Source organism: Glossina fuscipes, unplaced genomic scaffold (genome assembly GCF_014805625.2).
Source record: "Glossina fuscipes isolate IAEA_lab_2018 unplaced genomic scaffold, Yale_Gfus_2 231, whole genome shotgun sequence".
NCBI classification, from domain to species: Eukaryota; Metazoa; Arthropoda; class Insecta; order Diptera; family Glossinidae; genus Glossina; species Glossina fuscipes.
In genome coordinates this window covers 371,433-399,016 of record NW_023998574.1, presented here as the reverse complement: position 1 = coordinate 399,016, position 27,584 = coordinate 371,433, and the positions used below count along the sequence as shown (strand labels likewise).

The 27,584-nt window shown below is 32.9% G+C and overlaps 1 protein-coding gene across 3 annotated transcripts in view; it reads left to right on the top strand.

Annotated features, from left to right (window-relative positions):
* LOC119642585 (microtubule-associated protein Jupiter-like) overlaps positions 1–27,584 on the top strand; it is a 153,817-nt gene that overhangs the window by 113,336 nt on the left and 12,897 nt on the right. For 2 of the 3 annotated variants that reach the window (XM_038041774.1, XM_038041773.1), the window contains 2 exons: positions 25,128–25,258; positions 25,679–25,711. In XM_038041774.1, coding sequence (XP_037897702.1) covers positions 25,128–25,258; positions 25,679–25,711 — 164 coding nt within the window. The remainder of the gene's footprint in view (positions 1–25,127; positions 25,259–25,678; positions 25,712–27,584) is intronic. The other variant, XM_038041775.1, reaches the window with a different exon arrangement.

Genomic DNA, 27,584 nt, shown 5'->3' with positions numbered 1-27,584 from the left:
TTGCGAGCGGAGATAACTTTTTGAAATTTATTTACGTACGTTAATTGATTTTTTTTTTTCACTCACTACAACCGATTAGATATCGAAGCTTTATATTTTTCTTCCATCTATCAAGAAAAATTTGTCCAAAGTATCTCATATTAACTTTATAGGATTCTTACGCGGAATTAGAAATATTTTTTCACTCCTTTAGGATCTGCTCTTCAAAAAACTCTTTTTTCGTCGATGTCGACAAAATTGCGATCTGCACATCAACTGCTAGATTAGTCACATGTTTGAATTCTTCTCCAATATAGGTAGCTTATTAAATATGCTAATTGTTTATAAAACATAGTATTATGCATATAATATATACTTATTATTACTCTAGGCTTGGAAATTCCATTTTTGGCTTAAATGTTCTTTTACCTTTCTCTTTGGGTCAGGTTCGTATGATGATTTCTCTTGACTTCTAAACTATGGTATCAAAATGTCGAGCGCTTTTTAGCTTAAATTCGATTTTGAAATGTCCATTATTAAGGTGTCTTCAACTATCAACTTTGATAGTTTATTAAAACAGAGTAAGAACTCGCCTGCGTTTACCAAAAACTTTTTTAAATATTTTTTTTGTAATTGATAGTACAAGACTTCACAAAATGATATATATAAAATAAATAATAGATGTACAAATAAATTCTGTAATTGTTTTCTTAAAATTCAAATTTACTTGTGACAAATAGAATATCCCCCTGCGCTGTTTATGATGGTCTTTTGTTTCTTATCGGGTAGCTTGACGGTGTGCTCGCACGTCTCTAATTTTGGAGAACCGCTGATCCGCTAAGTAGAACTGCATAAATCGGAAACAGTGCTGATTAGAAGCAGAAAGATCTAGACAATAATTGTCAGTCGGGCAAGAAGCTTTCGGATTAATTGAAAAATTACTTCCTGGGTGGCTTTTGTTTGAGAGAGGCCGCCCGGATGCCAGTTATCCAGTTTAATCGAGTTCAAAGCAGAAAAAAGACAAGATGCCTTAACTGAAATGGTTCGACAATATAAGCAACATAAGAAGTATTTGCGATAGTTTTTCTTTAAAGTGCCTCATCTGTCTATTAGATTTGAGTTAAATGTAGAAGACAGTTTTTTAATTTTAGCGTAGCAATTTTACTGAAATTTTTTTCAAATTAGTTATATCGTAATACCTATCGACTTTTTACATCTAGTGCGAGCCGTGATGCAAAAGCTTGTCATTAGTAATTTGATGCAAGTTTTATGCACACGATGCCATCTATCCATCCATACGTTTACCCATCCATACCTGTGCATTATATGATGTAATCTGCATGCAACAATATCTCATAATAATGATAATGATGAAAACGATAATGACGATGGTGATGATGATGCTATGTTATAAAAACGTAATGTAGAGAGATGAAAAAAGTCACACATGAAATTGAGCATATTACCCAATAGCAAAAAAAAAAGAGAAAAACGAGTAAACAAACAGCAACAACATGTTAAACAGCCACATAATTAACATTAACATTAGGGAAGTGGGTAATGTTTAGACATTTTACTTTAAATTATGAAAGGAAGCCCAGCGCGTATGAGATATTTTTTAGCAAAGCTTTAAAAGAATATGTGTTCGTTCATATGTTTTATAATTTCTTCTATTTTTTTTCTTTATTCACATTGTAAAGTTTAATTAAAGCTTACAATTGTGCGGTTATTGTTATTACTAATTAACCCTCATTAGTTTAAAAACTCGAAAAAAACTGTTTTACTGTTTTATTGTTTTTTTTTCGGCAGTAAATGTATCAGATTTTTTTTTTTTTGTTTCTGCTAAATCTATAAAAGAAAGTCAGCTATTGAGTTAGTAGTAACAACTGTTGCTGTAGTCGTTGTTGTTTGTTTAATTTTCTTTTATCTCGTTCATTTATTGTTTTCATTTGCAAATGTAATGAAAGTAGAAGCAAAAATTGTGTTAGTATATCATTTAACGAAAAACTAAAGAAACCTCATTACGCTTGGTTTGCTTTCGTTATGGAAAAAGGAGGAGGGAACCGTTTGGGTCTAATTTTTTTCTTTTTTCTTTTTTGGAAATGCATCGAAAACTTCGGCCAACAACTAAGAAAGCATTTCGGTTTTAGTAATTCGGCTTTAAACTGTCAGCAATTTAGAAATTGATCCAATACAGCCATTGCGAGAAAAGTTAAATGAAAATCCTGCCAAATGTTTGAAATTTTAGTGAATATATTTAATCAAGTTATACTAAATTTCAGTTTAAAAGCATGCTCTTGTTTGTAATGACATAAAAATCGAAACAGAGATGGTCGAAAACAATATTTGGTTATCAACTTTTTATGTAAGGTCACCAACATTTAATATTACAAGATTATTAACAAACGAGTTGAATACAATGTTGACAGTCTGCTAGTATTTTGAATTTAAGTCTTTGCTTTTTTTCTTCGAACTATTATTTGAACTGTCAAAATAAACAAAGTAATGAAAGAGGTAACTGTATCTATAGGTTTTTGGATCTAGCATAAGTAGTTATTAATACGTTCACTGACGTGAATGTTGTAGCATTCCTTGTTATGCAAAATGATGTGAACACCATGACCATCAAATTGTAAGTCTGGTCGTTGTTCCTATAATTTCATATAACCTTGATATAATGAGGTATATGACATTATATTCTGACCACACTTGCAAAATAGGTATTTCAAAAATAAATTTGCTTGTTTATTTTTCCAATTCATTGAAATTTCTTTATAATTTTTGACGTGATCACCTTAGCAAAACATGTTCGGAAGCCACTGTCTTGGTAAAAACTCATATGGTTGTTGTTACACCATATCTTTATCGTTTGTTTTATTAAGGTTCACAAGCAAGTAGCAGATTTCATAGACTTCATTCAAACAAATTAATGCAGTAGCGCGAATTTAAATCCTTGGGCCGCAAATCCTTCTGTGCAAACCCTTTCTTTGATCGTGTTCTGGCCTTGACATCTCAAACATCAATCTATGGGACAACAAGTCAAACATTCAGAAGTGGAGATGAAATTTAATGCCAATTTATCTCAACTTGTACAGTATGGAACTTAATTTATAATAATTTCGATCATCTTTGGGATATTGTGAAGCATTTATGGTTATGTACAATTTCTGCGAATCGCTTAAAAGCTTGACAAGGATTCTTATGTAATATTTCTTGCGATTCTTCACCCCTCAAATTGTTCTAATTGTACAGATGGTTTTGTGACCTTATTTGAGAACAATCCAATCGCGCTCCCGCCACAATTGCTTTTAGTGTTTAAGAACAGTTTTCTTCAAAATCGGTTAATAGAATAATATTACTCGATCTCGCAGATTTACTATTTTGATAATAATTCGAAACAATAAATTTTTGGAAACTCAAAAAATTCCAGAAAGGTGCATATTGCGCTTGCATAACATCTGCTCAATGTCGCGGTTTGCTGCCATGATATGTTTAGATTTGCGGAAGAAATGAAAAATACAGCATGAAATGGAATAAATGGTGAAAGGACAAAATTTTATTAAAATAAACTGGCGGTCTTCGCTTTACTAACTAACTGTTAATAGTTCAAACTAAATCATAGTTAAACAATAACTGACTATGGCTGAAAAAAATAGTAATTACTTAATATATGCCAACGTAATCAAATCAAACAAAATCATGCTGATTATTTAAATTTGCTAGTTTTTCTAATCTCCTTTCATCTTAAAACATAAATAGAGTTTAATATTTTTATAATATTTGCCAGCTGCATGCTATATTTTCTGTGATTTTTATTAAACTTACAAAAAGAGATATGTGATAAAAGAAACAAAAAAATTAATAAATAAAAAGAAAAAATCTCTTATTCAGTAAGTAAGTAAGTAAGTAACTGACGCCGAAGCCAGAAACCAAGAATATTTTTACAAATTGTAAATTATGACCTTTCGAAAATAACAAACTACTTTTACTTCTGGTTTTATATTTCTTTTAACAAGCATTTCCACAGCCGGCCAAACATGCAATAAATATGCATATTTACTAACTAACTATAATCGAACCAACAAACACACATGCTCGCCCGTGTACATACTATACCTATACTGTCTCTTTTTATAAATGGTGACAATATTTCTTTCTTGTCTTTGGACAGACTATCTATCTGCTTGTCTGTCCGTTTGTCGTTTACACTGGGCAGGTTTTTCCTAATCCAGAGGTGGGGTATATATAGTCAAAAGAAAAGAAGAGACATTTTAGGCAAGAAAAACAAAACAAATCCTTTCTTTTGCTTTTAAGTTAACTGACCATTTATTTCATGCATACATACGTATACATACATTTACAAAAAGTGCATATAAGAAAAGCAAACAATTGCCTATGTTGTGTGGTATAACCAAACGATTGAATCATGTGCACAGGAATAGCTATTGAAATTAAATTAATTTCTCATATAAAGTTATGAGAAAGTTATTGCTTCTGTTGTTGTTATTGTTACTACTGCTATTTTATAAAGCTTATTATTCAAAGTTATTGTTTTATTTATCCTTAGGCTATTAATGGCACTAGGAAATCTTTGTTTTCAGTTTTTGTAGAAACTTTTGCTATTGTAAGTGTTGTCTTTTTACACCCTAACTAACTAACTACTTTTCTACAAACAACCGAAGTAATTGTGTGAATATTTTTTTTATTTTTTTTCCTTTACCTCAAGTTTAATCTCATGCTGGTTGGTTGCTTACCTATTATCGACAGACGTACGCTTATAAAGCTGTGGTTAAATATATGTCTGGACATAAATTCATTGATACTTTTCCTGTGCATTACTTTCGTTTACTTATAAACGTATTATGTGTGAAAGTATAGCTTATTACTATATGTAAAGAATATAAGAAAAAGGAGAGGAATATGCATACACACGATCCCATTATTGTAACTGAAAGTCATGCAAGCAGTAAGATGTTGGCAAGTTATCAAATCAGCAACGCCAATAACAATAAGCACTACCAAGTTATCTATTTGAACTTTCAATTTGCAAATTAACACATTAATTATATGCTATTTCTCAACTTTAGTAAAAAGAAGAAAATAAAATAAAATACATAAAGTACATCGGTTCACAATTGCCAGGACTCAATAAGGAAAAAACCTATTTCTTTTATAGATCCGACTACAGTCGGCAACACAGCATTCTTCAAAAGTGACACAATCAGTGCAACGCTTTTTTAATATTCCGATCCCTTTATTATAGAATACTCTGTGTCGAGATTATCAAAATATGCTTCAGCTTCGGCAACCCGTAAAAACAATCATCGCAAAGAGATGAAAGTTTAGACATCGTTTGGAGGCGTCATATTCTAAAAATAATGTGATTATTCTGTAACGCTCTTCTAACGCTCACGTTTCCCGAGAATTATTAACTGATGTGCCTTATACATACACACGTATATATACATATATGATCTTATTTATAACACATCAGCTAATAAGCTTGTTGGGTGGCGTGCATATGTCGGCACTATTAACGCCATCATATGATTTTCAGGTATTAGTAGTCGTCTTAGGAAATGTAGCAAAATGTGATGACATTCCGACCCCAGTTTATAAGTTACACTTGTTTTAGAGACAATGCTTTTGTAATTATCAAAACAATGGAATAATCTGAATTTCTTCTGTGGATAAAACATTGTTTCTATCAGTGAGAAAAGATATTGTTCAAACAAAGCAGCTTTCAATTGGAGTCTGCCCCGTCGAAGCAAATGATAGAGAAGTGGCTGCTCACGTTCTCAAATGTTATAAAAAAGAAATACTGTCTCAGCAAGACAATTCACCGTGTCACGAGTCGATCATAACACTAGCAACATTGCATGAATTGCACTCGAATTGGTTCCACAACCACCGTATTCTCCCCATTTACATCCCAGCGATTATTTTCTCTTTGCTATTCTCCAAAAATTCTCACCAGAAAGAGATAAAATCAACTCTGAAGAATTTCATAAATTGTTCTATTAGCAAGGCATAGAAGAGTTAGAGAAACCTTGGAAGGAATGCACAATTCTTGATTGAAATTATGTTTTAATGAATAAACTCGGACTTTACCTTAAGATTGTTGTTTGTTTGGCAATCCTAAGAATTTATGGAGCGGTATATATACATCAATGGTACGAATGCCCCGATCGGTTAATTTCATGAAATCTAAAATAAACAAAAGTAGTAAAATTCTTTGTTTACATACATGTTTTAGTAACGAGGTAAAATGATTTTCATACTCTTTATTGCTTTGTTAAAACGTCTGCGAAATAAATTTTTAATAAGATTTCTATTAGGATTGACTTGGTTTCTAAAATAAATTATTTATTATTCAATGATTAAAAAAAAATCATTTAATTATGAAACTTTTTAACTCAGAAATTTTTTTTTAGTGCTTACAGTTAGGATCTCAAGGGCTTTGACACTGAAATTTAAAAAAAATCAGAAAGTAAAAAGTAATCGATTTGCAACGGAAGCTTAACTTTATATAGAGTGTTAATTTTAAAAGTAGACGATAATTGCCTACCACTAGTCGGAAAATCAACGACGCTGTAAATATTTATATATCGTATACACAGAATTTGTGGCAAGGGTTTAACGTGGGTTCCTGCCTGAAAGGCTTAACCCCACGGTGGCTCAAGCCACTTTTAAGCGTACTACGCCCCCTGGCGAGTTAGACAATCCCACAGAGTAGGGGCCTAAACAGCACCAGAGTCCAGAACAGTTTATTGTGTATGGAACAATAAACCCCACTCTGGTGAATGGCGAGGCCTAGCTGCACTCAATTGTTCCATTTTAGCTAGGAACTCGCCAACCACAACCACCACGAGTACTCCGCGAAGGGCCGCACCCAAGCAGTCAGGACCCACAAATTGATCAACTGACTGCTTCCGCCATAAGGCTTCCACTGTGCTGTTGATCAATTACCACCATTACCCGCAGGCATCCGTGACATGTGTTCAAAAGTAAAAATAGGTAAAAGGGGAAAACGTATTCGTCATATCCCTTTTCCATTTTTGCATGTATTAATTAATTTACCAGACATTTTCTATCAATCGGCCAAAGGGAAGGCCGTCCGTCAATTCCTTTTTGCATTAATAGTATAATTAATTTATTTATTTATTACGACTTAAGGACAAAGTCCATCATATACCCGCAGGCATACGTGGCTTTGTGAGGCGAGCTTCCTGACCCCCGTGGCTCCCAGTTTGTTTTGCAAAGCCTTATGGCATACTTTGGGCGGTTGTTAAAAACAACCGTACTTGCTTCGGATTCTCCATACTTTCCTGGTTGCCAGCCCCAAGTGAACTACTTTTCTTCAAGATATATAGGTCTCGGGTATTGCACTGAACATGGTAGACTAGTCTAATGCACTCTACCATGCACTCGCTAGATTACTACCTTCATTGTACTTAAATACCATTCAATATATTTCCTCGGTAGTAACTAGCTTATTGAGTAAGAGCTCTTCTTCCAGCCAACCCCTCCACCATCTCTCAGAAACTCGTCGCCGAGTTAGCAGCCCAAAACCTTAAACTCTTCTTAGCCGGCCGAAGCCGTTGCCCGGGGATCACCGCTGGGAGTTGAGAGTTTCGGCACATCTATGCTTCCCATCAAAGCATAGTTCATCTCCCCATATCGTATACACAGTAAAAGTGTACACCTCTTTAAGAAGAGTAATGGCCACATCTTATAAAATCTAATGGAAAAGTTATTGCACCGGTTAGCCCAGCAGCCAAGTTTGTTCTTTTACGTTGTTAATCAACGAGTAAGAATGCCATAATCGGACAAGGCCGATCGGTAGATACCCTACATCATTCCGATTTGTTAGTAATGCGCCAAAAATTACATACTATTTTTATGTCAATTTATGTTCCCTGAAAGGGCGCGTATTGAAGGATGCTTGAACGTTAATGTAAATTAAGCGAACTTACTTTCTTGTTGTTTCCGTTATAGCAAACTACATTAGGTGCTGTCGCCGTAGTAGAGTTTGCTTTTATGAGAGGCCCAATATGAGGTGCGGTCAAAAAAATAGATCTGCCTGATGAAAATTTCCCTCGATTGATTCGGTAAAAACAAGTTTTTTCATCATAAAATATTAAAATGGGCGCTTCTGGCGCCCATTTCATTTTTTAGTAAAATTCTAACATGACTTAGGATTCAAAAAATTAGTCTACCCGATCCAAATACGGTAAGGTTAATTTTTAAGTCAAATTATTATTACAATCGAATTTTCATCAAGAAGTATTAAAAATTAAAATTTTGACCGTAAAAAAAGGTTCAGTTTGCGCAGAAGCAGTTAATATGGCAAAGAGTTGTTCCATTCGATCCAAAGTTCTAACATCAATTTAGAATACCGAAATATTATTACTATCCGATTTTTGCCGCAAAATTCTAAAAATTGCAATATTTTTGTGGGGAGTAATCGAAAAAGTGATCCGATACCAACCGTTTTCAGCAGCCTTAGTCTTTGAGCCGAAACACTTCAGTTTACCAAATTTTATCAGAATATTTTCGGTCTGTAATTTGAACACAAGAATACAAGGGCAGACATCAAACGAACACATGAACAGACCATGTTAGAAAGTCATTCTGAATCGATCGGTATGATAAAAGATAAGCTCTTCTGATTGTTGCGATCGTCCACACAAATTTAATATACCCTGTACCCCAATTCGTGTAGAATAAAAAAATTGGCTAATTTTTTGAAAATTCGGTAGACCTGGAAACAAAATCTAAGAGCAATATTGGGGAAAGGTTATTATTATATTTGAATATTGTTCGAAAAAAATTAACTAGGATAAACATTAAATAAAAACATAATGAGATCAAAGCCCTTTTCCCGAGGCACATTATGTGTGTGCTTTTCTACGACATCCAACCTACTTGATGCAAATTTTATTTGACAAAAGGTAAATTCATTTAATCTGCACTTTTACACGTATCGATAGAAGAATGAGTAGGGGATATAAAAAATATCGATTTTTGTGTGATTGGTGAGAGTTACGTAAAAGGAAGTTTCTGAACAAAATTTATGTTTAAATGAACGTATCGAAAATCGCCTGTGATTCTTTTTATAATGTTATCTTAAAGGGAAAGGCCGCTACAGCAGCCAAAAAGAATATTTCTATGACTATTTCTTCGAGCAATTGAGGTTAAGTCTCGAAAATTATTAAATTTAACGTATGATCAACAACTGAAAATACACTTCAGTAGCAAACCATCGGACGAAGCCAATAACAATCGAATGCACAACGAATGCATCGTTTCGCTATGATTTTTATTATTATGTATTTATGAATAGGCGAAACGTCCACATTCAACGTTAATATACTGATTTCAAGTCAAATTTTCAGATTTGCTACATTCACAATTCCAGAAAAGGATGACAGTTTGGTGGATGCAATTGAGATCAAAGGACATTTAGATCTCCGCAACTATAGATAGATATAGATATAAGTTGCACTTGCGTTATATAACTCTTAACACTTAATCGCAATAATTTCTTTCAGTGGTCAGCGATATAAGAAGTGTTTTCAAAAGAAAAGGTTTTTTACATTCATCACCGAAGGATCAGGGGCATCTTCATTTTGTAAAAACGTTTGCAACGCCTAGAAGTAAGCTGCACAGATCCCATAAAGTATACATATTTTTGATTAACATCAAATTCGCTTCACGAATCGATTTAGGCACGTCTGTCTGTATAATGTCTGTTGTAATCATTTTGCTGGCCTCGAAAATGAGCCCGCCGTCTGCAAATTTTGCAGAAAAATTAGAAGTTCTTTTACGTAAGCTTCAAACACCTTAATATATAGTATATAAATTCTTTGCTAGTTTTGCATATGGAATGCACCTAAACATGTTCGTTCTGCCATTTTTCTGCTTGCGCAAGTCTGTAGTATTTGTGATAAACATTCTTCCCTTACAAATTTGCAAAAAAATTTAGAAGCGGCTCAAACTTTTCCAGGGACGCCGTTACAATGCCTACACGCCAATGCGACAAAAACTTTTATTTTGAAAATAGAGAAAATCAGTCGCGCCCACTCCATACTATAGAACATGAAAATTTAATTCTTTTGTTTTACTTATACTTTTTAGCATAATGGTGACGGGCATAGGAGATTCGGTCACGACCGAATACAATTTTCTTAGTTGTTTTTTTTTTATATTGGTACACCTGTCCCCGATATATGTTCACATCATCACCCAGTTTGCATTTTTAGTGTATTTTTAACGTGTTTCAATGTGTTAAGCGATTTTTTGTTATTGAATATAATGAATAGATTAAAGAATTTGTATTCACTTGACTGACTACTCACTTGAAATGTTCACTGGGATTTGACAAGCCGACTTCCAGCAAAAAAAAATTTTATAAGTGCTACAAGCTCTCCACAGAAGGCCGAGAACGATGGATGATAGACATCCGCAGTACATCAAAAACTGATGAAAACGTCGAAGCGGTGAAGAAAACTGTTACAGAGAATCTTCGAATTATTATAAGAAAAGTTGCTAAGGATGTCGACATATCGATGGGCGTATGCTATGCAGTTTTTTCGTATGTCTTGGGCATGCAACGCGTGGCAGCGAAGTTTGCTCCAAATTGCTGAATTTTGCGATTTTTTCCTACTCCCAAAATTGAAAAGACTCTTGAACGGACAGAGTTTTGTCGCGATTAAGAATATAAATATTGCGTCGTTGAAAGAGCTCAAGGTCATAATAGAAAGCGTAGATCAAAGATGCTTGGACGATTTCAAAAAGCGCTGGCACAAGTGGATTACGTCATAGGGGAGAAATTAGGTGAATGAATAAATTGAATTGAATAAATGCATTTTTCGAGGAAAATAGACACAACTTTAAGACATCTCGTATATTTCTCGTATATTTCTCGTCTGTGAAAATGCTTTAATTTTTTTTTTTCTTGAACATTTGCAAATTTTCACTATAATTTAAAATATCGCTTAAACTTACTCTATGTTGCTTATTCCTTTATCTTCATCTTACTTTTAATTACAACTGTCGCCTATAAAATGTTATAAATTTACTGTGCGTTAACGGTTCGTTTATAAACATGGTAAAAAGGAAAGGGAAAATTTGCTTGATTGGCCACACACACACTGGCCGATATCCATGGTAGATGATAGTTTTAATAAAAAATTATTGAAATGGGAGCATAACAAATAAGCAATTAAGATATACTAATAAAAGAGAGGAAAGACCGACATCAGCAACGAAAAAAATGCAAAATTTTTGCTCAGGTCGAAATTCTAAATAACAATCCCCACTACGCCACCACTGTAAAAAAAAACCAAGTTAATTATTTAACATAGATTTTAATTGAAATTACTTTCTTATTGGCTGCAAATTGAAATTTAACGTTTTCTGACAGCACATCAGAGCCATAAAGCTATCATTACCTCTATCATCTCTCCCTCATTCTTGAGCGCAAACGAACGAACGTACATAAGTTTCCTATAAACTTGCGTTCGACAAAAGTATAAGAAATTTCTTAAGACAAGTTTTCAGCCACCGTTGTAGGCAACAGTGACAGGCGTATGATGAGGACGATGATGTTGTTGATGATAATGATAATTTTTCTTATTTTTTTTTAATATTGTGTGGGCTCACTCAATGGACGCAGCAAAGTTTGTTTATGTATGTGCGCTTTACTATGTGTGTGCGCGCATGTTTGTTTGTTTAAATCACTAACAATTATCTGTTATATTATATTTGTTTACTAACAAAGTTTTATCGGGACTTTTCTATAAATTGGTCTCATAAAGTAGTCTAAGATTACTTTTCGAAATCTAAAGAGAAAGAAATGAAAGTTTACGTTGACTTTTAGTTAATGACGGTTAATTTACACTTGCCTGTAATTAGTTAAAGTATGTCTTTGGAAAAAATTACAGTAATAATAAAAAAAAAATTATTTTTAGAGTTCAGTGACAAGCAAGCTGTGTGCACAATTGCCACCATGGCTGTAACATTAACCATTTTTCGCTAACGTCTTTTGTTGTTGTTGTTGTCATAACAAGCTTTTTTTTAATTATAATCTTCAAATCTTGTTGGGCTTTCCTGTCAAGTGTTTCTTGAAATTGTTGCTTTTTTTTACGCTACATATCGCAAAGCTTTTATGTATATGTTTGTATACATTGGACAACTTTATTTATATAAATTATAACCACTTGTTGCCCAAAATGTCATCATGTTGTATATTAACTATCAATTATTTGTTGTTGTTTAATCAATTATTCATAATATTTCTTACTATTAGGATAAGTTAGTTAATTGGTTTATTGTATTCACCACTTGCAAGAAGTAAATACGAAATATGCGAATTGCCCGAAAGTCCCATGAAACCAACGTTAGAAGCTGAGTTTTATTTTGAATTATATTGTATAGATATAGTATACTGTATATATATAGGGCGAATTAGACCATAATGCGAATACACCCAAAAAATAAAAAACGGATTGAAAAAAAGAGAGATATACTTGCTGAATAACCTAAGGGTGCAAGTTATGGCCGTTTCATAAATCAATTCAGCTGCCTAGCAGATAAAAGGACAAGTTGAGCTGAACCGCAGTGAAAAGAAAAAAATAAACGTCAGATTTACAATGTTGTCAAGTCATAAGTGCGTATTTGACAGGCAGACTGACGAATAGGAAGGCAGTAACGGTTCTACTCAAAAACAAACAACATCTTTGATAGTGTAAGAAATATTTGACCAACTTAACATGCAGACGTAAACGCCATAGCATTCATTTTCATTTTGATGCAAAATGACATAAATACTATCACAATTAAATTTTAAAGCCAATTAATTATTTTCCATTTAATTTTATATAGCTCTGGGGTTTTTTCATTATTATACTTGCCGATTAACTGATTCTTTATGGTTTTTCATATTATTCCATGTGTTCTCTGTGTTTAAAAATTTGCTTGAAGCGACTGTAAATTTCTTTACATTAGAAAGAGAGAAGATTCGCTCATTTGTTCCTTTTTTTATATTTTCTCTTCTATGAATACTATGGTATTCACGTCATTCTAGTTGAAAAATTGATCTTTATAATCGTGCATTGGTTGCATAAATCGGTTAAAATATGATTTTCTAATTACCCTTAGAAAATGTATTCAAACAAATTTTGAATATCGCAACTAATTTTGAAATGAATTGAGCTTTTTGATAATAGAAAGCGCAGCGACTCCAAAGAAAGAAAGTCACTGCCGAACTAGTATTTACGTTTAAGTTAAATCAAAAATCGTGGGCGGCTGTCCGAACTATGCGCATTATATGGGATCCATGGCTCAAAAATTTTCTCAGTATATATTGTAAGTAGTCTTTATTGCATAATTACAACATGCCTTTAAACGAGTATGCATCAAGTAAATGCCAACTGTAGTGATCGAGAGAGAGCATTTGCACCTTTGACCTAGACAAAAGCACAAACAACTAATTCAAAATCAAAGAATTTGTGAAACTTTAAAATATGGCAATGACTGTTTAACGCAGTTTAGCTATTCATATTTACCTTTTGTCTTGCGTATGAAGTTCCTTATGATCTTGAAATAATATAATTTTTCACATTTTATGTAATTTAAAAAAAAATTTTAAATAATATGTCGTGACAGATTTTTGCCTTATTTTATGGGTACTTTTGATGGTAATCATAGTCCCCGGTTCTCAAAAAAAGTGTAATCCGTTAATGTTATAATATATACATACATGTAAGTTGCATTTATACGCTTTTACCTTAAGCAAAGCATGAAACCATGAAATTGTGGATTTTTTTCTGCCAACAATGAAGCACTTATAAATATTGTTTATATCTTTCTACAATAAATAAAAGTCTACAATTAAATAAATAATTTATGAAGCGCACCATGTTGTTGTTGATGATCATAACGCAACAATGGGCACAAGAACATAAGAAAACACTGACTCACTTTATATATTGTATAACTCAACAATAACTTGTCTCTGAATTATTAGAATTCTACCCCAACACTACAAAGGTTTAGCTCTTTCGAGAAAAAAGAAAAACAACTGTAACGTATTGGAATTGCCAGTTAGTTCAAATTCATATTCAAATCAATATTAATTCATCTTGGAAATTGGAAGATTTTCAAACAGTTCTGAATTCAAGTCAAATGACTTGATAGAGAGGTCAGGTCATCTTAGTTGCAACTAATTTTCTAAAAAGTATTTTTTGTTTTGTATTTAATCCTGAGCATGGTAAATATAAAATTGATTCAGCAAGAAATGTGATTTACCGAATATCCGCCTACCTTTCAATCTAACTGATTACTCAAATATTTTAAACAAATATCTGTTTTACTATACACGACTTAGCTTACTGATCAAACTCATTTGACCGGATTGGTCTATTATGAGTATCAAACGAATTATATCCTTGCAATGTATTATAAAATATTTACTTACAACAAATGAACCATTTCTACCAGGACTATTCGTTAAACGCGTCTTCCTCTTGTTTTTCACCAGCAGTGCAGGTGCAATTGTTTCAATAATCACAACAATACGTGATGACGACGCGAAGATAAACGTCATGACATCATTTCAAACGAAGCGGACGAAAAACCGGAGTTGTCCTATGTATATAATTCCCAAAATACCTTCAACCTTCGGGAGTGCGTTGTAACAAAAAATTGAAATCAAAAGAGGGAAACGCGAAATCGTATAAGGGCAAAAATTTGTAGTATCGTTCAACTCTACAAAACAAAAAGGAAAAAGGTTTCTGTATTCACACATTATTAGTTTTATTTGATTGCGTTCAGACCCTGTTCGCTTCCTTAAGGGTGAGTATATGAAATAACTATGCGGTTCAAGCGAAAGATCAACTTCAAATAAAGACCTTCCTTGAAGGAGCTTATCGACAAGATTTCTTAACGATATATATTTTCCCAAAAAGTGTACAATATACGTGACTTTTCATTTGTTTTTGAGTTATTTTGATTTAATGTATAATTTTTTACTGTGTAGTCTGCTTGGCTATAATTGCATTATTTGTGATGCTATTAACCATAAAACAAAAATAAAGAAACGATTTTGTACATTCGTAAAGTTTCATGTCTTTTTGTCAGTCAATTAAATAAGAAAGAAGAAAATAAAACAAAAGAAAAAAAAATCACATACAGCTGAAAGTAATTTGGTAACATAGCACTTTGCTTATGAATGCAGACAGCAAATGTCAAACAACATGTGCTGATAGGTTATGGTTAATGCAAATTCCGCTCTTGGGCTAAAAGAAAGACACATTGCATATGTTTACCTATATATAAGCTAGTGAGTGAGCACGGTTAAAGGTCCAATAGCCATAATCTTCACAATCACTTATGTACAGAGTTACTGTTGGAGTTACTCTTTGTCCAAGCAGTCTGCCGTTCGCCTTAAACAATTGCTTTTGCGCCCATTTAAATGATTTTCATATAGATAGGCAAACTAAAACAATTTTGTTTTTTTTTTTTTCTTTCTTTCTGAAAGATTTTCTATTGATGATGATTTAAATTTTTTCCATACATTGAATTGTCTGTATGGAGAATGCGAAGCCACGTGTGTGGGTGGAAGAAACGTAAAGTTTACCCAGGAAAGCATATTCGCTTCGCTATGCAGATATACATATGTATTCGCATTATGCATAACTTATGATGCCATCGTGAGTGCTATAATATTAAAAGCGACTGCTAACCAAGTAAATAATAGGCAAGCGAACAAAAAACCAAACACTAGGGAATTGCGTGTCAGAAACAATTCTGAGTTTACCGTTTGGCTGTATATTGATACCTATTATTATTCCCTCTCCGGTATTCACGAAGATGAACAAACAGTAAAAATAGAGTAGACACGATATAAAGCAATATTCCGCTATATTCATTACCTATGGACTCTATTTGGAATAAAATTTGCAATTATATGCCACGAGAAACATTGATTTATTTATCCAAATCGAAGAACAGATGACAATTAGTCATATTATTCACTTTGTGTATTTATTCATTTACTTATTTATTTATTTGTATAAGGAAGTAAAAGGAACTAGAAATGTATAAATCTTCCCCTTTAAAGTATTACTTAAAAGCCAATTTTTATAACCTACACAATTTGTGCTACAAGGGCATATTAAGTTTTTGCGGAGGTGTGGAATACAACGAAGGACTTGAGATAGATCCATCTTGAATTATATCGATCGATTCAGAGTCTGTCCGTTTGTTTTGTTTTCTTGTGCTCAACCTAAAAGACGCAATTTTTGAGATGTTTTGATGAAAGCCTTTATTTGAATAACTGTAGTGTGATGTAGAGTATATAATGTGTGCTCGCGGCCGACTAAATAGTGCTTTTACTTGTTTTAATTAAAAAAAAAGCAACCAAAATTTCTAAAAGTAATTTGTTTGTTATGCTTAGTTGACTTGAGGACGAATTTTATTTCTTCGTTATGTGAATGACCCCTTGTAATAATTAATCATTAGCCAATGTTTGCAGTGAATAAGAAGCAAAAAAAGCAGAAAATAATATTCAACCTAAGCTGAAAATCTTGATATTCGCCAATTAGTTGTTCTTTCTGTAATAAAAAGTTTTAAGGGAAATAGAAAAGGCAAAGCAGCCACTTCCGTCAATTGACAATATACGCACGCACATCGAACGTAAGAAAACGAGAAATTGACACGCGTAACCTAAACTGCCGAAAAAGAAGGCATTAAAACACATTGGTAGGATCACTACCTGTACAGCATAAACATGACGAGGTCGCGTTAAGGTCTTGTTTTATACCGCGGACAAGCTTTTGAAAGTATATACATTATGATTCAGCAATTGAAAAGAAAATCTATTTGAAAATCAAAAAAGATTTACATAATTAATTTTTTACCTTTTAATCCTATGACCATTTGAATTCTACTGGCTGTTACTACTTCCTTCATTTGGTAACCCTAAGAAGATGATTGTGAAGGAGAAGTTAACCAGCCATTTTGAATATACAGAAAAATCAATTGTACTACGTTGTATTACAACAAAATCGAACGGAAGCAACCCAAATATCAATCAACGGTTTCCATGTCGGCGTGAAAGCAAGTTAATAATAGCTGAATAATAATAATTGAAAACTTATATATTTCACATGTAAATACTCCTAAAATTTTCTTATTACTTTTACTTCTTATCGGGTTCACATAACTGCGTTATGAATTCTATCTGCCTTGAAATACTATTAGCAAAAGTATTCACAAAGTTAAATCTGTCACTGTTGAACTAACTAGACTTGCAGACGTATTGTGACACCATATCGATCACCAGTCGTAAAGGAAACGACTTTTATTATCATAGATCTTGTAATTTTTTATTAAATATTGCATTCCGGAGGAATAGCCAGGATAAAACTCTGCAGTATCAATTTTGTTAAGTGACGAAAACAATAAAGAAAAAAGTTTGTAACTACCTTGTGAGCTGCGATTTGTTTATAATGTTTTCCACAATACGGCTGTTGGTCGAATTTCTTTTCTTATCTTTTCAGCGAAGCAAAGCCAAAGAGTACTACATTTCCTTAACCGTAGAATTGTTAAATCTCTTACATTACATGCTCGATTATTCTGGACATTCTGCCCTATAAAGCGAAAAACTTTTGACTAGACCTCATCTTCATACTCTTATGTTATTTTTTGACAGTGAAAAGTGAAGGCAAAAATTTAATATCGATTACAACTCTATTTATTTATTTCGTAGGTGTAAAGTTTTTTAAAGCCAAATCGTGACATAGTTACGCGGTTTAAATAGTTCGCAATGTGGCTTTGGTTTCACATTTGAACTATACGTAAGTGATTAAGTAATTAGAGAGATGTAGAATAACGCTTATCGGAAAGTACATGTGGTGCCAGTTTATTAAACTTAATTTGAGCATTTTACAAATGAAAATTTGAAAGGTGAATCTACATTTTCTTTATAGGCATTGTATTATAGGTACTCGTCAACTTTGCCGAAGCGCGGATAAACCAACTTCGTCAAACCACTTCTGCTACTTAGTATGCCAAAGACTGATGTATTTTTCCAGGGCTGCGAAAGTATACCTCTATGCGCTTAATTGCTTTCGACGAACTTGACATGTATAACCGCTTGACCAAAATAAAAAGCCTGCTTAAAGGAAGTTGTATTAAAGAAAAAGTCCAGAGGAATAAATCCAAAAAAGTCCAGCAAGCAGCTACACATCTTTGATTTGTTTTTACTATTATTCGTTGTACATTTAATAAAGTCGAGGAAAATGTACAAAAAAATCATCTACCCTTTAAGGGAAATCTTGGATACCCTCTAAATTACGTATACGAAAGGTCTATAGGTTTTTCGTACTTCTAAGCCGACGATTGTTTCCAATTCAATTTTTTAAAATTTAATATTTTATGAAAAGTTCGAGAAACCGTTTAAAATGAATTTTTAACATATTTTATTAAAAACATTGGGGCTTTCGATGCGGTTCTTCGGTGCGAACCTTGTTTATTTTCAGACCTTGGATCTTCGCTGCATATTTTCCAAATTTTCATAATTTTCTTCAAATTTAAGTTTCAACAAAAAATGTATTATTATTAATTATTATTATTATTATTAATTTCGCCAGAGAAATAAATTCTAAGACTAAACTCTTAAAAGCACTAGCATCTAAGGCTATCGGCTTTTATTAAAAACTCTACCGCACTTGAGATTCGAACCCACGACCATTGACTTGCTAGTCGAGATTCCTCGCCTTCGGCTACTCAGGCGGATAACAAAAAATGTAGTTTCTACAAACTCAATGAGAAGTCTTTTATAGTGGCGTTGCAAACTACACAATGAAACCAGCATAACTTTTCTTTAATAATAGCCATAAAAGATATTTCAGATTAATTTTAGTTTTGCTTCATGTGTTCTAGTTTTGGTTTTAATTAATTTTGCTGTTAAATTATGATTTTTACAATTTGCTTGTTGTGTTTATACAGGAAGTTATGATCTCATGTTCATCATTCCATTTATAATAACTTTAAGTTTACTAAATATATTTTTTTATGGTCCATTAAAGAAAATAAGGTCATCTAAAAAAAGATCAGCAGAGAAAGTTTATATTCTTGCTAACGATTCAGTAGAACATAGGCTTGATATAATTATGCTCTTTGCAACAAAAGTAGCGATCAACATCATTAACTACTTGACTTGAGCTTTTTTTTTACGCATGATAATATATAAAAAAACAGTTGAATTGAACAGAAAAACTTCGACTTATACTTAGCTTACATTTCGACAGTTTTCATTTCTTTTTTGGCTAATTGACATTTGGCACCTTTGCACAGCTTTTTTCCTACCTGCTCAAGAAAGTACTATTTGAACGGCATTTCCTCCCTTAACTGCCATTGAGTGTTTCAGAACTTTTTTTTATTAGATTAGTTGATGCTTAGAATCTTCCAAAGTACATGAAAAAAAGAAACATTTTCTTTAAAATGTTGGTCATTTGCTCAAATTTCTCGTGAAAGATAATCTGTATCAAAAAAATGCACGTCGCATACAGCCCAATGTGTTACTTGTATATTTCTTATTTCTCGAACCTCATAATCAGATCTTTTTGGACAGCGTCGGATAGATATCTAAATGATTCAAAAGGTTTCAATGTTTCCGTAAAAAAAATTAAAGGAAGGAAGTTTCGGAGGCCAAACAAGGTATATATATTCTTGATAAGCATCAAATTCTGAATCGATTTAAGCATGTCGGTCTGCCTGACGGTCCATCCGTCTATGCAAAACTTGTATAAACATTCTCTTGGTCGCAAAGACACGATCGACTTTAAATTTCGCAGAAATATTAAAAGTTTTAGAAAACAAGTTGGGATTGAATATAAAAAAATTTGAATATGTGTTCTGCGATGCTGTAGTACCTCTACGAAAATGGAAAAAATCGGCCGCGTGCACGCAATATTGTACTCTATCATTATTTCATTTTCTTTCGAAACGAACTGAAGCCAGCTTCAAAACCCCATAAAGTATATAACTTCTTAACATGTTCAAATTTGGAATGAGGTTGAGCGTGTCCGTCCGTTCAAATGTCCATCTGTCCATCTGCGAGGAAGTAAAAAGTGGTGCTTGTGATAGATATTCTCCGATTCCAAAAAGTAAAGATCTTACCTACAAATATGCAAAAGAATTTCCAAGTGACCTGAACTTCTCAAAGAACACGCCTACAAAACCCACACGTCCATGTAACAGAAACTGTAAACACTTTTGCTGTTCTTGTTTTTTGCGTTACTCATAAAGTTCTACTATTTTTTTTTAGAATCATGATGGTGTTTATGAAAGCTTCGATCAAGACCGAATACAATTTTCTTACCTGATAATTTTGAATCGCTTAAAGAATTATACGTTTTGTTACAGTGTTCTCTGTCGTTTAGCAAATACGATAAAAACTCCACCAAAAAATATTCAGCAAAGCAGAATGAGTGGAAACATCTAAACGAGTGAGCAAGGATGTTGAAGGACAGTTATATATCGTCTTGGAATTGCAGGCTAAAGGAAAAAATAAAGCAAACGTTTATTATAACCCGAAAAGCAGCTCTTTAATAAATTTTAAAACTTTAAACATGGTTTGGCCACTCGCTATTCATTCGTTCAAATTTTTTTCTATATATTAATTTTTAATCATAAATTGAACTATCTTTCCACCAGCCGTCAATTACTCTAAAATCGGCTAACTTACTGTACTAGTTATGTTATAATTTTGTACATAAAATGACGTTTTTTCTTGTTCTAATATGCACCAAATACCATATGGTCCGCAAGGCACCTTAAATTGAAGTCGAGATTGGCTCCACTGTTTCCATATTTTAATATTTTGAAAAAAAACTTTTTTTTTTATTTTGCTATCCATATGCAGACTTTATGAATAATCTTACTGAACTTCATTACCTGTTTCGTAGATAATACAACGCAGCGAAGAGTTGAATAGAAAAAAGCATAAGACTAAGTTTTGATTTGCTCCTTCAATATAACGGAAAGCACATTTCTTTCTCATCCCATGAGGTTGCCGAATCTTAACAGAAAAGAATCTAACGAATAATTAAAGCCGTTTGACGTGCAAATAAAGTCACAAAACGACTTTCAATAATAATCAATGTAGACGACAGTTGAAGTGGCATATCTTCAATAATGCGTACATTTATTGAACGTAAAGCATGAAAAAGCTGAAACGCGTATATATTGACTTTCATTATTTTTAAAGAATGGTCCAGAAATTATAGCGCTATATTCGAAATAAAGAGTTTTTAAAAAAAGTTTTACTTTTCAACTAAAATGAAAATATGGGATGATTTAGGGATTAAGATATTATTTGTTGTGTTTGGGAGAGTGTGGAAACTATTAAAACTAAAGAAGTTAGAATTAAGTTGAAAGAATTTAGCAGAAAAGTTTTAAATCATCTTTGGACGTTTCACGTTAGTTTACCTAAGAGAATATATTTGACCTTAAGAAAGACCATGAATAAGACTCGCTGCTGAATTGAGAGAATTTCCTTCTGGCAATCGAGCATCTCATATAATCGCGGATAGAAAAACTTCTACAGTATTTTTCATATCCTTTAACCACAAATTAAAACAGGCTGCAAGCACAGACGGGAAGCTGACAAAATTGAGAGAGAGAGACAGATACGAATAGAAATATCAAATTCGACATGCTGTATATCAATAACCGGAGCAAGTTTTGAAAAACCTATTTTCTCAGAGGCGCGGATGCTAAAATACGCCTGATTGATAACTATCTCCAATTTGCATCGAAAGCAATGTTCTTGGAAGTGTGCGCGACCAATTAATGGCCCCTGCCGGGAGTTCCCTATAATTGTCGTAAGCAATACACTCCCAAAGTCAGCGTATAGTAAACCTGTGTAAACTAGATTTGGACGCCCAATTATGATAAAGATAGTCCCTGGGCGGAAAGGAGATTACAGATTAATAAAAAGCGATAACATCTTTAATAATAATTCAGTATGCGTTAATAATCATATATAAGAAGAAAGTAATTAAATATAAGCTGTTAAAGCTATGATTATTATTGCTGCGGCTGTTGGATGTTGCACCTGCTGCTGTCGTATTCGTTGTAATAAACGTTAACAGAACTTCCTATTTTATTGCTATTTCTGATGTTTAGAGCACTTAATTGTTGCTATAATTGATGTTGATTCTAGTTGCTTATTGTTGCCGTCGTTATACTTATTTATATCATTATTATTATTATTAATTTAACCAGAGAAACAAATTCTAAGACTTAAACCACTAACATCTGTTCGTAGTTGCAATTGTTGCTGTAAGTATTTGTTTGTAAAGTTGTTATCATTGTTGTTATTGATTAGTGTTTTGAAATTCACTATTTATGTCGTTGATGTTGTGATTTGTTCCGACGCCTTATTCACCAGCCGCATCGCTATATATCTGCTTCGCTTTATTAGCATTAAAGGGCTGTTTGTTAAACAAACTGATGATGTGCTGTTAACAATAAGTCGCTGTTTAATTTTATTGAAAGCATTCCCAGCACTAACGCCTCACATCTGCGCTTTTGTTGTTAATATTTACATAAATTCACTTTCAACAATATTATATACTTTTTTGTATCACTGCCACTTAATATAATATCCCCTATGCCACCTGTCGCACGACAGTGTATTTAGTTTATGCGGATGTATACAACTTTCAGCCAAACCTGAGATATACCTCCGCTTTTGTTGATATGGATCGATTAAGTATCACTTTCTGAATGGATGTAAGGACACCTATAAGTAAGCCCGTGTTATATTCTTGTGTTCAGTCTAAAGATCGTCATAGTAAGTTGAAATGTTTTAGCCAAAGGGCGAAAGCTGTTGAAAATGGTTTGGATCAGACAACTTTCTCGTGAACTTCCCATATAAAGTCTTATTTTAAAAAGTGGTTATATGAATAACTGCAATATGATGGTATAGGGTATTTAATTTGTGGTCGCCGCCCGTTATAGTGTTCTCATTTGTCTTGATTCCAAATCAATCCTAGTTGGTTCTATTAACGGAAGAACACAGTTTCACCAAAGTTATTAATATTATTAAATGGAAGTTAAAACCACCGTCATGTTGGGAGCAGAGTTGCCGAACGATTTTATGGTAAGCGCACGTAAATATCAAATTGCTGTTGCGACCTTCTGTGAATTTTTTGGTATTCTACATCCCTTGAGCAGAACACTAAGAATATTAGTTATCATACCGGAAACACTTGGAAAAGAAGATTTTTAAAAATCAAATGGAAATCAAAAAGAAGAGCAAACAAAACAATAAAAAAAAAAAATTTTTTTTACAATAGTTTTATTTGGTTAATGACTTTGTTACACTTTTATTTGTGTGTTATTCACCCATGAATTTCATTAGATTGCAGCGTAAAAAATTTCTACTATGTTTGAATGTTTATGTAGGGTTCTCCATTGGCAGTGATAAGCACCATCATCGCCGCTTTCAAAAAGCCAAAATCCAATTACAAACAAACCTCACAAAAGTGTCGATATTTACGGACGTAAAGTATTTGTCATTTGCGAACTGACTTAAGCGAAACCGGGTTCTACTCCTGAATGCACGGAACGCAGTCCAATTGGATTCATTATTTTTGTAATAAATTTCAACAATTTCTATACCCTTTGCAACTATACAGCTTTCTTATGAAGATTTTGAGCACAAATGTCAATTTTACACAATTTCTTAAATTTCAAAAATGAAGAGCGTCTTAGATTTATAGGAGCTATGATCCCGAAAATACTCAGTTGACTTAACTGTCTGCCTGCATACATTTTCCAAGATAAGTCAAAAACCAACACAGAAATCTTTCACCCTCCAAACATTTCGAAGCAATGTTTCACTTTTTTGTTAGAAAACTGGGAATGGGGTAAGACCGCAATCAGAGAAAAAGCACGATGATAAACAAATTATCGCAAGTTTTCAAATAACTTGCGTTCCCATGTCAATGCTGAAATTCCTAAGTGACGTTCCCTGTGCCCATATATCGGTCATGCTGCATTTTTTTTCATGTTTTCCGATGACACAGCACAATGTGGGAAAAATCGGGACCGCAACGAAATTGTATTTTTGTTTATAACAGGTTTTATATAAGTATTAAAGCTTGGAACCTGGACTGCGACAAGTCTACATTAGCTATGGCGGGAGTCAGTTTTCCCGAACAAGTCTTTTATAAAAATAATAAAATAGATGGAAGACATTAGTGTGAGACTAACATGCAGGAAAAAACATTTTCTTTAAATACATTCTTAAATAAATATTTATTTTAGCGAACTAAAAGTTGGAAAATGCGTTTCTTGGATTTAGTTTTACGTGACTATAAACATATACATAAAGATATATGCATTCAGCTTCTGGTTAAATATGTGTTTAAATATTACTTATGTTGTTATTTTATTCCAGCAGTAACATCTTCAACTCCATATAGCGTATTATATCCATAGCCATAATGTGTTTTGTTGAGATCATCGTTATATCATGGATATAAAGTCCATATAGCTAGCGATGGGTAATGTTTTAAAATATAAATTGTTAATCATTGTATTGATTTTTTAATATGTATAGTAAAGAGGATCCCGTAAACCTGATGGCTCTATGTGCTTATAGTTATGCATACAATTTTCTCATTTCTTAAGAATGCATTTCTTCTGCTTTCCTCATTTGATAAGAACGCATTTCTGCTAATAAAATTCGTAAAGTGCAAATATTTAATAAAAAAAGGTAAAAACTCACTTTTAGCTGGTTTGTGAATATTGAGGTTGAAAAATTCGTTTGACTTCTTCACATATACTTAAGAGAGGAATAAAAAAAGGAAAACGAAAGGGATTTTAAAAAAATTGTAAAAATTAAAAAAAAAAAAATTCGAATTAATATGATTATGAAATATTATGCGGAAAGTAGCTTACTTATAATCGGTCTCTCAATCAGTCTCACTCATAAAAAGTGAAACGAGTTTCATGCAGTTTGGTGGCGTGCATCGGCGGTTCGCTTCAATAGCGACCTTCTCTTAATTACTTATTATTATATTTATAAATTTATGTATTTTGTTTGCTGTCTCCTTTCATTTTAGGGTCTTGAGACCTCCCGGTGGGGGTACAAGTGACATTTTTGGCGGTGATATGCCTCAAACACCACGCGCTGTTAAAAATCACATGCAATCGAATATATTTTCGACAGAAAAGGATCATGTTAAAAATAGCGGTAAGCTTTTCTTGTAGCCTTTGTTTTTATATTGAGAAGCACATTTGCCAGAATTTTCATTTTTTAACACATCATTTTATAATTGGAAGAAAGACATATCCTTCACCTCTATATCTAGATATATTTTATTCATAATATTATATTTCCGATTTTTCCTCGGGCTAAGGCTTAAAGCTTTTATTCCCCATTTTTTATTGAAAATGTATGTTTAGCGATGGTCGATACATTTCAAAAATCTTTGTAAATACAATAAAGCTTTTTATTATGATTTTCAATTTTTAAAATTTTTCTTTTTCGAAAGATTTTTAATTTCTTTAGCAAAAAAAAAAAAAAATGATTCATATAATGAATGAATTGTTTTTTCTATTTTTTTCTCTTTCTTGTTTGTTTGTTTTTTTATGGATATGAATATCTTTGCAGTACGACAAGGAGCTCACAGATTCTATTTTATTGGTATCGTTAAAAAAACTTTTTTTGTTTCAATTTTTTTGTAACCATATCCTGAAACTTGTTTAATTTATTAAAATCCCTTTTTCTATTTTATGTAATAATCGTTTCAAGCACTTTTTATAACCTATACCACCACAACACTTAGTAAAACACTCTGTACGATTCAAGACAAAGTTTAGTTTGCATAGTTCGGCTCAATACCAATTTGTAAGTCGCTACAGCACCATAACTCTTCGCCTCGTCCCCCAGCTAGAACATCTTTTCCTATAAATTCTGCTATATATAGATTGTGGAATTTGACAAAATTTTCACGAGGATCAATATATGGCGATCGCTATGTCGCTCTTTTTCCTAACTATACTTAGTATAGCGAAACTAATTCTAAAATGTTTGTCATCTTCCCAAAACAGGAAGAAATTGAACTCTGAAAATATTTATATCAATTTTGGAATCAATATTCAAAAAATAAACTGTTTCCAAATTTATTGCAGTATTTGTCATTACTGCAACTTTTACTATAGGAAACACGCCTTTGCTTGGCTGTCTTGTTAAACATTTCATATCGGAGACGTGTAATTTTTCCAAAAGGACAGTGCGCCAGTTTTTTTATGTTTCTTTCCCATGTACTGTTTCAGCATGCTCTCGTTCTTTAGAAGAAAAATATTTCCCCATAATGTCTTTGCATGTTTTTGTAATCTTATTCGTTTCTAATTGAATGTATCAGTAAAGATATACAAGAAAAACTTTTACTCTCTGAGAGTTTCCATTAACTAAAAGGAACAAACTTTAGTTAAACTTTAGTTCACCCAGTTTTTTGTATACTAAGCTAGACGTAAGTCGACCTAATTCCTCCCATTAGAGGGTTAGTAAAACGGGTATATTCGCCTGATAAACCGCAAATTTTCTGTCTAATAATAGTTCAATGCTAAGTAAGCCATAACACAAAACAATGCAAGTGTGAATCTGTTGCTACAAAACTATGGACAAAGTCGACTTCGTATGAATAATAGCCATCCGCGATTGTTCTGGAGACAAATAAAAGCGGGCACTTAATTGTTTATGTACTTTCTATCGCCACCAAGATTGAAACATGGCTACTGTACAGCAACCATATACCATTTTAAAATATTTAATATTCCGGTTTAATATTGCGAAGGTTTTCTAACTACTTGCAATAAGCTGCTCAACAAGCAAAGCCCTTTTAATGCTTATTCTTACAATTTTTGTTATATTACACACTTTTCATATCTTTGGTTGTTTTGCTGTCAGTGTAATAGTTTCGAATGAATGACATCTGCCAACATATGTAAATAAATTGGCAATTCTCTGTAACAAGAAGTCATATAAAGACCTTATTGTTATCGCATGAGTGAAAGAAGTCGGAATTCGTTAACGTCCGGATTTTCTATGATAATATTGTTACGTATTTTACTTTTCTAAGATAGGACTCGTACCACTAGACCGTGGATATTTTTCTCAAAAGAAATACACTTTCAAGTTCTTTTATTCACAATTATATTCCTTAACAGTAGGACTATTCACGATTTATTTTGGCAGTACTCTCAACTCAAATATTCTTGTCCGATTCACTTTGCCTTCCGTAAATATTCTATTTATATACATTTTTACGAGCATATTACTATTAGCTAATTTCATGGCTTCATTTTCAATCGGTTAACCTGCTTTCCCGGTAATCGTTTTCCTTGGCTGGCAGCTGCATGACGCGTCTGCGAATGTGCACTTGGTTTTCCCGTCTCTAGAGAATTTATTATTTGGGAACACTAATTAGTTGGAATGAGCTGGATTTAAGATATCCATAGCAATATTTATATATAGAGGTGCCGCTCGCCTAAGGCTTTTCACGCTTTTCCCGCCA